The sequence below is a fragment of the Mesoplodon mirus genome (genome assembly GCF_964341445.2).
Source record: "Mesoplodon mirus genome assembly, chromosome: 10".
NCBI classification, from domain to species: domain Eukaryota; kingdom Metazoa; phylum Chordata; class Mammalia; order Artiodactyla; family Ziphiidae; genus Mesoplodon; species Mesoplodon mirus.
This window is the reverse complement of record NC_138986.1, coordinates 48,429,004-48,440,726: the sequence shown is the minus strand read 5'-3', so window position 1 is coordinate 48,440,726 and position 11,723 is coordinate 48,429,004. Positions and strand designations below refer to the sequence as shown.

General features: G+C 43.8%; 1 protein-coding gene across 1 annotated transcript in view; it reads left to right on the top strand.

Moving 5' to 3' along the window:
• Window positions 1–8,573: 8,573 nt before the first annotated feature.
• Window positions 8,574–11,723, top strand: part of SLC16A10 (solute carrier family 16 member 10) — a 141,944-nt gene continuing 138,794 nt past the window's right edge. The window contains exon 1 of the mRNA XM_082633206.1: window positions 8,574–9,037. Coding sequence (XP_082489332.1) covers window positions 8,692–9,037 — 346 coding nt within the window. The 5' untranslated portion in view covers window positions 8,574–8,691. The remainder of the gene's footprint in view (window positions 9,038–11,723) is intronic.

Below are 11,723 nucleotides of genomic sequence, written 5' to 3'. Positions count from 1 at the left end.
GTCGAAAGCTTTCTCTGCATCTATTGAGATGATCATATGGTTTTTCTCCTTCAACTTGTTAATATGGTGTATCACATTGATTGATTTGCGTATATTGAAGAATCCTTGCATTCCTGGAATAAACCCCACTTGATCATGGTGTATGATCCTTTTAATGTGCTGTTGGATTCTGTTTGCTAGTATTTTGTTGAGGATTTTTGCATCTATGTTCATCAGTGATATTGGCCTGTAGTTTTCTTTCTTTGTGACATCCTTGTCTGGTTTTGGTATCAAGGTGATGGTGGCCTCGTAGAATGAGTTTGGGAGTGTTCCTTCCTCTGATATTGTTTGGAAGAGTTTGAGAAGGATGGGTGTTAGCTCTTCTCTAAATGTTTGATAGAATTCGCCTGTGAAGCCATCTGGTCCTGGGTCTCTGCTATTTTTGATTCTGACTTGTGACTATCTATGAATTCTGAGTCTAGCTCAGTCTTCTCTGCTGATTGTCCTTCCTGGTGTCCAGATTGCATTCCTGGAGTCTGGACTCCAATGTCTGAGCTGATTTGCTGTAGACCTTCTGCTTATTCTCATATTATATTTGTCAATTATTTTTTCTATAATAATATACAAAACACCTACCAGGTGTCAGGCAGGAGCTGCATTGGGTTCTGAGCAGAGAGAGATAAATAAGACAATACTTTCTCCAGGATTCACATGTCTCTGGCTCTAACCTGCCAATTTTGCAGTTTTGCTTCCTGTCCTTGACTCTTTATCTCAAGTTCTGTATCTTGGTCTTAAGTCTTATTGTTTGAAATTGGGATGGGGATGGGCTGGGAAGATGGCTGGGGAGAAGAAAGAAGAACTACGAGAAGAATTGTGGTACTCTAGGGAAAAACAGAGCAAACTTCCCCGAGTCTGCATATTCTTTTTCTAGGAAGAGATAAGCAAAAACCTCCCAGTCATAAGCTTTTCATGGCTGGTAGGCAATTTGTCTGTCTTCTCTAACAATTTCCTCCTCCTTGATATCTCCACAGCCTTCTTCTTCGTGTTCAAAAGTATGGCCTGTGGAAAAACCAACAACAAAAAGAGGCTCTGGATTTTGTTTCTTTATTTGTTTTCCTGACTCCTTTAAATAACGGTATATAAGATAGTGCCCATCTTATCAGGAATTATTGGTTGAAAAATATACGCCCTTTAAAGGCCCCTCATGCAGGATAGGCAAAGGGGAGTGGAGCAAAGAGATGGAATGGCCTTAGGGCAAGAGCAGAGGGAGCTGTTGTTTGAGTGTAAATAGGTGCTGTCTTGCTTCTCTGAAGTTCATCACAACTAGCTTTGGGACATGGGTTCCTCATCAACAGTGCCAGATTGCCCCAAACAGCTTTTGATCAACCACAGTTAGTCATGGACCAGTTCTCTGCAGGATCCTCCCCACATCCCATCTTTCCCCATAGAAAAGAACTACACTTTATTTTAATTTCCTGAGGACAGACTCTCAGATGACCTTTCCTAGGGGTTGGCAAACTAATCCAAAGAAAAAATCCCCACAAGCATAAGACTGGGGGGGAATAGACACCTATAAGGGGAAATAGATACCTATGCATCCCCCCCCCTCAAGGGTCTCTCTTCTGGGGTCACTGGTATGTTAGGTTTTTGGGAGAAGAGCTTGCAGGGGCCCCTGTTGCAGCCACAACAATGGGGGGCATCCAGGGAAGATGGGAGAGAGGAGGACACTTCCTCCCCTCTCTGATAGAAGACATATTTGCTCCTAAAATAGAGATAGGCAATATTATATCTCTATACAAGAAGACAGGAGAAGTAATAAGAGGTTCTGAGGGAAGGCCATGATGAGGATCAGGAGACCTGGAGCCTTGTCACTGTCATGCTGTAAATGTGTGTGTCTTTGTGGAATAGTTAACCATTTCCTTTTTCCCAGACTCAGTTTCTTCATTTGTAATATGGGAGCATTGGACAGGATCAGGTTTTTCAAACCTCAAACCAAAATTCATTAGTAGGTTGTAAAATCAGTTTAGAGTTTTTACCAGCAGGTTGGGTTTCTTTCAATGAAATAAAATAGATCAGAATGTGCTGTTGTACTCAGAATGTGCTGTATCGTAAAAAAATTGTTTTGTTAAACTTTTGTTCCAGTTTGTGTGTGTGTCCGTGAGTGTGTGTGTATGTACTGGGTTGAGACATCAAATGTATTTCTAACTGTGGATCACGGTAAAAATATTTTAAAAATTCACGATTCCTGAAGTTCCCTCTGCCTGGTGTTTTAGGTTTCCCTGTGTCTTCAGAAGGCACTCCATAGGGATTTACTTCCATGGTGATTTGGGAGAACAAGTTTCCATGAAACCATCCCACACCTTCAACCCAAGCAGCCAGTCTTTGTACCGAGCCCAAGAAGAGCACAGCCCCTCACAAAGTGAGGAGGGGCTGAGGTGTAACTGTGAGCCACGTTGTTACACAATGGATTCCATGACATCGTGTGGGCCTTTCTATACGTGGACACAATTTCTCACACATTGTACACTCTTTGGTTTTGCTGTGATGCTTTAGAAGAGACTCTTGCTTTAAGCAGAAAGTTGAACAAAGTAATAAGATCCCTTCTCTAGAGGTACTATTGTATGATTCCAAGAATACAAAATTTCAAGAAATATTTACAACTAAGAACATTCTTCCAGCAACAATAATGCCACAGCCCCTCCACAGGGAGGCACAGGTCACAGACAGCTTCTGGTCATTATCCTACTTCATCTCCTCAACAGTCTTAGGGCCTTGTGTCAGCAGCTTGTGAAGGGTCGAGCCAGGACTTGAGTTCAAATCTCCTTCCTCCAAAATCCTCTTAAATTCCATTGTAACACAGGGCAAGGGACTCTTATTACCAAATTTAAATTATCAATATGTTTTCCCTTGTCATGACAGTAAATTTAATTCCATTTAGTATGCCTCAACAGTAGCAGGGTGCTAATGGTAGGATGCTGCAGTTGACAGATCTGTGTTGGGCAGCTATGCTTTGGGGACACTTGGTATAGATAGTCAAAGCATGGGGAGCCACAGGCCACCAATAGGACACACTCCTACAATTTGGGATAGGGTTGGACAGTGTTACCCTCTGCAAATGAAGCTGATTAAGTATCTAATCCACAGTTCTTGTTCCAGAATATTTGCAAAGAAAATGCTGCTAAAGAATGGGTTTCCCCAAACCTCTTTAGTGATACTAAAATATATCTGAGATAAACTGTAGTATGACTGAGGTAGCGCTGTCAGGTTGGAGTGTGGGGTGGATGGATTGAGGTTAGAGGCCGAGGAATTGTGTTTAGGTTTCAAACACTGACCTGCAAGCTTCCCTGGTGGCGCAGTGGTTAAAAATCCACCTGCCGGGCTTCCCTGGTGGCGCAAGTGGTTGAGAGTCCGCCTGCCGATGCAGGGGACACGAGTTCGTGCCCCAGTCTGGGAGGATCCCACATGCCGCGGAGCGGCTGCGCCCGTGAGCCATGGCCGCTGAGCCTGCGCGTCCGGAGCCTGTGCGCCGTAACGGGAGAGGCCACAACAGTGAGAAGCCCGCGTACCGCAAAAAAAAAAAAAAAAAAAAAAAAAAAAAAAAAAAAAAAAAATCCACCTGCCAATGCAGGGGACACGGGTTCGAGCCCTAGTCCAGTAAGATCCTACAGGCCGCAGAGCAACTAAGCGCATGTGCCACAACTACTGAACCTGTGCTCAAGAGACTGCAAGCCACAACTGCTGAGCCCACGAGCCACAACTACTGAAGCCCGTGTGCCTAGAGCCTGTGCTCTGCAACAACAGAAGCCACCGCAATGAGAAGCCCATGCACCACAACGAAGGGTAGCCCCCACTTGCCGCAACTAGAGAAAGCCAGCGCACAGCTATGAAGACCCAACGCAGACAAAATTAAATAAATAAATAAATAAATTAAAACAAAACAAAACCCAAAAAAACTGACCTGCAGATAGGCAAGTGACTGGGCCAAGGTCACACAGATGGTGAAGTGACAGAGCTCATCTTCTGATTCCAAGTGCTCTTGCCACCATAGCCTGTGTCTTCTGTTGGAGGGTGTCAGCATAACATAGTTTGGAGACATCTTCTCTGAAGATTATTCAACCTTCTTTTTTTTTTTTTTTTTTTTTTTGCGGTACGCGGGCCTCTCACTGTTGTGGCTTCTCCCGTTGCGGAGCACAGGCTCTGGACATGCAGGCTCAGCGGCCATAGCTCACGGGTCCAGCTGCTCCATGGCATGTGGGATCTTCCCGGACCGGGGCACGAACACGTGTCCCCTGCATGGCAGGCGGACTCCCAACCACTGCGCCACCAGGGAAACCCTATTCAACCTTCTTAACCTGGTTTCGGATCCCCTAATAGGGGTTTGAGAAGGCTTATTGAACAATCAACAGTATAAAAACTGGTGCACAGTGTTTGCTTTTAAAGACACTTTCTATAAAAATATGCGAAGGAGAAGTCATTGCATTAGAAGTTGTTTGCATTAGGAAAAAGAAAATGTTGAAGTTACTTTCAATTAGGAATGTACAAAGGGTAAATGTGTACACATAGTTAAAACTTATCCATTTAAAATGTAGGATTGGATCTAAGAAGCTATTAAATGATAAGAGGTTTCTTTTTTTTATTAGGCTGGTGTTCATTATCTTAATCTGGTAGATAATGCTTTACTGTCAAAGTTAGACCAAAGTAAAAATAAAAACTTAATTGTTTTTTACTGTGTTAGCAACAACCAGTTAGAAGCTCTCATGGAAAAAAATTCATTCACAGAAGCAGTGACAACAACATCAGCAGCAACAATTACATGAAAGTGAAATGTCTGAAAATAATCCTCATGAGAAATGCATGGGACTTCTATGAGAAACATTAGTAAACATCACTAAGAAAAAAACATCAATTTCCCTGTTGGGAAAAGTGGAGAATGACTATCAAGAGACCATTTATAAAAAAGGACATTCAGATGATTAATAAATATATTTGTCACTTATAGCTAAAGATTTGAAAAATAAATTAATAATGAAATTTCATTTTAATCCTAAATTGGCAGGATTTAAAAATAATCATATTATTCCATACTTCCTGAGGGGCACTAACATGGAATTCTCATATAGTGCTGGTGGGGTTATAAACTGACAAAGTTGCTTTAAAATTTATCAATGTGTTTAGTGTCTTAAAATATGCATGTGCTTTTCACCAGTAATCTCACACCTAGAAATTTATTCTAAAAAATTATCACAGATGCTGATAAATATTTGTGTGTAAGGATGTTTATTGCAGTATTATTTATAATCGTGAAAAACCGGAAATAAATTGTATGTGCAGTGATAGGAAATGGTTAAATCACTTATGGTCCATCTCTATAGTTGAAGCCTATATAGCCACTAAACATGTTTTTGAAGAATATTTAATAACATGGGAAGTTATTTATGATACAATGGCTTAAGTGAAAAGAATGCAGGGTACAAAATTTTGCTTAGTTATGTATATTAGTTTACTAGGGCTGCCATAACAAAATATTGCAGACTGGCTGGCTCAAACAATAGAAATTTATCTCTCACAGATCTGGAGGATAGAAGTCCAAGATCAAGGTGTCAGCAGGTTTGTTTGGTTTCTTCTGAGGCCTCTCTCCTTGGCTTGCAGATGGTTGCTTTCCTCCTGTGACCTCACATGGTTTTCCCTGTGTCTCTCTCTTTCTGTGTCATAATATCCTCTTCTTATAAGGACACCAGTCAGATTGGATTAGGGCCCACTCTAATGGCCTCATTCTAACTTAATTACCTTTATTATAGGCCCTATCTCCAGACACAGTCACATTCTAAGGTACTGGGGATTAAGGCTTCAATATGATTTTTTGCCTGGGTGGGGGGAGGGTACACAGTCCACAATACCGTGATTCTGATTTTATTTAAAAATGCAAAGAAAAAAAAAGACTGGAAGGAAACATAGTAGATTTGTAGCTTTGTGAGCAGTCCTGAAGATTCATAACATGTGGTAACTGGTAAATAACTTTGCTGATGTACAAATCTAAGTCACATGGACCTTTGAAGATGGCCTGTGGCAGAGTCTACTGGGCATCCTCATCTCATTGGGCTTCTTTATGTTTCATTCATCATCTTCATTAAGCGTTAAAAGACTCGTAATTTTTTTTACGATGCCATACCATAGTTTATAGGGGAAATATGCAATAATGGTAGTTACAAAACTGATGCTCTATCTTCCATGAATACATAAATAATTAAAAACTATTAAATGTTAAGAGAGGTTATATGAGTGGTGTAATAATAAATTTTAAAAATTTTATTATTTTTTATGGTATCTACTATAGCGAGCATGTATTACTTTTGTAATTGGGAAATAAAATAATGTTGTTTAAAAAATACAATTTTCCACCTGAAAATATGGGATGAAGTTGATGTGATCAATTTCATGCTGTGTGATTCTTAAAAAAATTTTTTTAAATTCAATTCAATTTGGTTCAACAACTATTTGTTGTTCACTTACACTGTGCGTGGTGCTATGGTTCAAATCTCCATGAGACATCATCTGACAGTCTGAAATTCTTACTCTAGTTAAGGAGACTGAAAACCACTCTGCTGACTGTGAAAAGTGTTATAAATAAAATATGGAAGCCTGGAGGGAGAATTGATAAACGTGACTTCGTTTTAGAGTTAAGCCTTGAAGATAGAGTGAGAATTCACCATTCAAAAGAGGGGAAACAAGGTCTGGCAAGGTGTTTATTCCCCCCTTATTTATGTACTTAATCATTTACTTATATCAATATTGACTCATGGCTATCTATTTTATATTTTGTGTTATAATCCATACCTTTTTTTTTTGGATGTGCTTTCTTTGCTCAATGAAACGTTGTGACTTTCAAAGTCAGCAGAGGTGAACATCATAACTTTTAGTGGTTATATAGTACGTATTTAATCAATTCTCTACTGATGCACACTTTTGCTTCCACTTTTTATTTCCAACAGTGCTGGAATAACATCCTTGTACATTCATTTTTGTGCACTTGGGCGACTGTTCTTTAGTTTACCATTCTAATCCTATCCCTAAGACATATACTTGAGCTTTGTTCCCTGTTCCTCAGGTACACCCTGCTTTCCCTTAGCTTCCGCTATTTACCTAGAAGGCTCTTCCCCTATCTTTGCCCACTGAAGTTCCCTGTATGATTCAGGGCTCAGCTCAAAGGCTATTTGCTGTATAAGTTCTTCTCTAGTGTTGTTGTTTTTTTTTTGCGGTACGCGGGCCTCTCACTGTTGTGGCCTCTCCCGTTGCGGAGCACAGGCTCCGGACGCGCAGGCTCAGCGGCCATGGCTCATGGGCCCAGCCGCTCCACGGCATGTGGGATCTTCCTGGACCGGGGCACGAACCCGTGTCCCCTACATCGGCAGGCGGACTCTCAAACACTGCGCCACCAGGGAAGCCCTTCTCTAGTGTTTTGAAGAGAATTTAGTGGTTCCATCCCACTTCTCTTTGTTGTATATGTGTTGTAACACTTATTATCGGACACTCCTATTCTATCCCAGGACTTCTCTCTACTAGATTTTGAACAGATAGAGGCAGAAATGTGATCAATCACACTCATTTGTGTACTCCATCATAAAGTAACTAGCATATTTTGACTTTGAAGTGAAGAATCTGAGTAACAGAAATTAAGAATTGTGCTCAAGCGACTTCCCTGGTGGTCCAGTGGGTAAGAATCCGTACTCCCAATGCAGGGGGCCCAGGTTTTATCCCTGGTCTGGGAACTAGATCCCCCATGCATGCAGCAACTTAAGACCCCGTGCAGCCAAAAAAAAAAAAAAAATTGTGCTCAATATTGCGCAGCTAGTTATTCTTCATTTCTTTTACATACATTGTTGCTCCATGCTTCAGGGAGACAGAGGAGTTGAATGCAGGTGCTAGTGTTTGTTTAAAGTACAAACAACTGTGCTGTAGTTTAGTGTTTTTCAGCTGTCAAAAATGTTTGTTATTTGAAGACTGGTATAACAGTCTCCCAAAATGAGCCTGTTCATTATGCCAAGTATTCACAGGAAATTGCATATGAATGCAGGAGAAATTAAACAAGGCCTCTGATCTTTCCGACTTCCTTTTTAAGTCAGCAGGTGGCATAACGTATCTTATGTATTAGAATTAGTAATAAGAGGTGAATGCCAAAAAAACAAAACAAAGAGACAATGTTAGTTTGGTCGTGAGGCTGTCAGTGAGCTGAGGCTAAAGAAGGTCCCGCACTGTGGTCCTGATGACCCACCCAGCGTGCACCTAGGAGGAGACGCGCCCCTTCCGTTAACACTTTGTGGCTGGATGACCTACACATCTGTGACCCCCGCCGGGTAGGAGGAGGCCCCGCTGCAGGCGCGCGCGCAGATACAGCCACCCGCAGGCACCTGGCTCCGCGCGCCGCGGGAGGGGGGTGGGCCGGGGCAGGTCCCACCGCCGACCACGCCCCCAGGAGGTGGGGCGGGGGGGCGGGCGTCTTTAAGAGCGGGCTGCCCGGCCGCCTGCTCAGTCAGGGTGCGGGGCTGTGGACCGGGAGGCTCGAGTCTTATCCCTGCGCCGCCTGCCCACGGGGGCCTCCACCGCCTTCACCTCGGCCTCACTAGCCCGCCAACCCAACTCGGCGGCTCCTCCGCGAGCCTGCCGGGAACTCGCGCCCCTCGCGCTCCCCAGCCCACGAGGGGGCCGCCTCGGGCCATGGTGCCCTCCCAGGAGGAGCCGGCCGCCGCGCGGGGGACGAGCGAGGCGCAGCCGCCCGGCCCTGCGCCCCCAGGGGCCGCTCCGCTGCCCGGCCCGGGACCCTTGGATGGCCCGGAGGCGGCGGGGGCCGAGAAGGTGGAGGTAGAGCTGGCGGGGCCGGCGGGGCCGGCGGGCGCTGAGCCCCTTGAGCCCCCTGAGGGCGGCTGGGGTTGGCTGGTGATGCTGGCGGCCATGTGGTGCAACGGGTCGGTGTTCGGCATCCAGAACGCCTGCGGGGTGCTCTTCGTGTCCATGCTGAAGACCTTCGGGTCCAAGGACGATGACAAGATGGTCTTCAAGACAGGTGAGGCACAGCATCCGCCGCGGCCATCCCCGAGGGGGCTGGCGCGGGGACCCCCGCGCATCCCGCTTGCGGAGCGAGCGTCGGCGCCGCCTAGTGCGCCTCTGTGGGTCCGTGTGTGCGGAGGTTGTGAGGGGTGGGTCTGTCCAGTTGCAAAAGCAGCCTGCTCGGTGCGCCTGTCTTTGTGTTGAATCCAGATGTAGGCACTGTATTTGGAAACAAGTCGCAAAACTTATTTGCCTAAATCTTCCTGCTTTCCTCTCTGCAGAATAGGGGCTAAGAGTCTGCGGTAGACTTTCTCTTAATTTTTGAAAACAGACAGACCCTTCCAAACCCTATTACACCGCTCCGTCATTTTTACGGTCTCTTTCGTGACCGTGACGGTTGGGTTTTTGTTCATCTGCTCCCGGCGCTGGAGAGGGCTGTTTGTGTTGCGGGGAGGCAGGGTTGGCGAGATGAAAGATATGTATTCCAAGGTCACGAGAGTTCGGAAGGGGGCCCTGAAGGAACCACGGTTTCGTGGCGGTTTTTTTTGGGGGGGGGTTGGGGGAAGGGGTTGTCACTCTGCTAAATATAGGAGACAGCTAGATCAGGGACTGGGGAGAGGGAGGTGAAGGGTTGCCCTTTCCTAGTGTGTTCTTTGTCATATTTAATCATATACCAAATTAGATGAAAACGGTGCAGACTCAAAATTTTCCGGGTAGAGGGTTGGTTATTATCTGATCTACTAAATCCAAGACCTTCTGTATAATGCCTTTACATACATTATTTGGCGTCATCCTGCAAGGCAGGTGTTGTCAACCCCATTTACGTGAGAAAAGTGAAGCTTGTTGAAATAAAGTGTCCTAATGAGCCCAGAATGGAGATAAGACACACATCTTATGACTTAAAGGGCCAAGTGATTTCCATGACTAAATCAGGCTCCCTCCTTGCCATTTGGGCAACTATATGGTTAATGGTCTTTTTTTTTTAACTTTAATTTTCGTTGATTTTTAGAGTTTTCCTTAGGTCTTTAGTGTGCATACAAAAAATACAAGACTCATAACAAATTCTAAGAGAGAGGTAATGTTGGGAGTTTTAAAGCCTTATATATAAAGAGTATTATACTCTATGTATCATTATTCAGCTTTTCTTCTACTCTGCATTGTTTGCAGTTTATCCCCATAATACCTCAATTTGAGCTGGTAGCTTAAATTCTTTACATTTTAACTCATAGTTTTCCATTGTATGAATATATTATACTTTATATGCATTTTTCCTTTAATAGACATTTAGGTTACTTCCAAATTTACTATAGACAATGCTGCCATGCATATTCTTGTACATTGGCTCCTTGCGCATGTGAATCAGGTACCATATTTAACCTGGAATTTCTGTTCCTTAAATAGCTTTTAAAGCTGTTGTGTTCTGCAGGTCACAGGATACAAAAGTGTTCAAAATGTAATATGATGTATCTGCTTGGAAGGCAACTATTGTACAGTTTAGCAGGATAGATATGCATATACAGTAGTAAACAAAAGTTATTTTGTGTCTTTTCTCTATGAGTATCGGGTATCTGGGAGGGAAAAGCCCAAGGAGGCAGAATTCACAAGAGTCAACATTTTAAGACTAGTTCCTTCAGCATTTAGCATATTCTTGCCTGGGATTACAGACATTTATTGCGGTCAAAACACCAAAACAAAACAGTCTTTTGTTTACCACTGGTTTTGCAAACTCAGGTGAGTAGATCCATTGGTATCTGTGGAGTGTCTTATTTTTTCTCCTTCCTAACCTTTTTTGAGAGAGAGTGAGCAACTGCTGGAGAGAGACCATAGCTTTACCAGGTATCAGAGTTTTGCAGTGTCGAAGCCTCTGTCTCTCTACCGTCCCCAAGGTTCCCATTGCTACAATAGGCCAATTCTGGGTAGCTGAAGGGGAGGGAGGCCACAGGGACCTGCTCTCTTGAACTTTTTGAAACTATTTTCAGTTTTGTTGAATGTCTTTCTCCATTTACTCATTTAAATCCTTGATGGCTTTCAGCCGTGTTTGTGTGGGGGTGTGTGTACCACTCAAACAGGTATACAGGTGTGCCAACTAAATACTGAAGATCTTTGTGCTCATCTGCATGACTGCCATGTGTGGTTGGTTGTGCCCTTGCACAAAGGTACACAACTCAGGGTCAGTGGTGACTGGAAACCAGCCTGTGCTCTGGGTGCCCTTTATCTAATTCCTGCAGAGGTGCCCTGTGCACTTGTAATGGCCCTGTGTAACACCCCAGCTAGATGGCACAAAAGCCTGTACTTGTACTTGGTTGATATGTGAAACATGTACAGCAGATAAACTTTAAGGTCTGAGGTCACCTCATCGGTGAAAAAATGGTGACAGGATAGTCTTTTAGCTAGTTAATATTGAAATCCACCCCCCTTCTGTTTCTCCTTTCCTCCCTCCCTTCCTCCTTCTCTTCCCCTCTTTCTCTCTCTCCCCCCCTTTCTGTTTCCCTCCCTCCCTCTATCTCTCTCCCTCTCTCTCACACACTCACTCACACACGCACGCACGCACACACACACATGTGTTTCATATAAAGTCTCATCTACAGTAGGCCCTGAAATGTTTGAGAACACCTGCTTTGAAGTTTGACTCGTCAGTCTTTTTTATTTGGATATTCTAATGCTGAGTCATCTGTGATCAAACGTATGCTAACTTCAAGTAC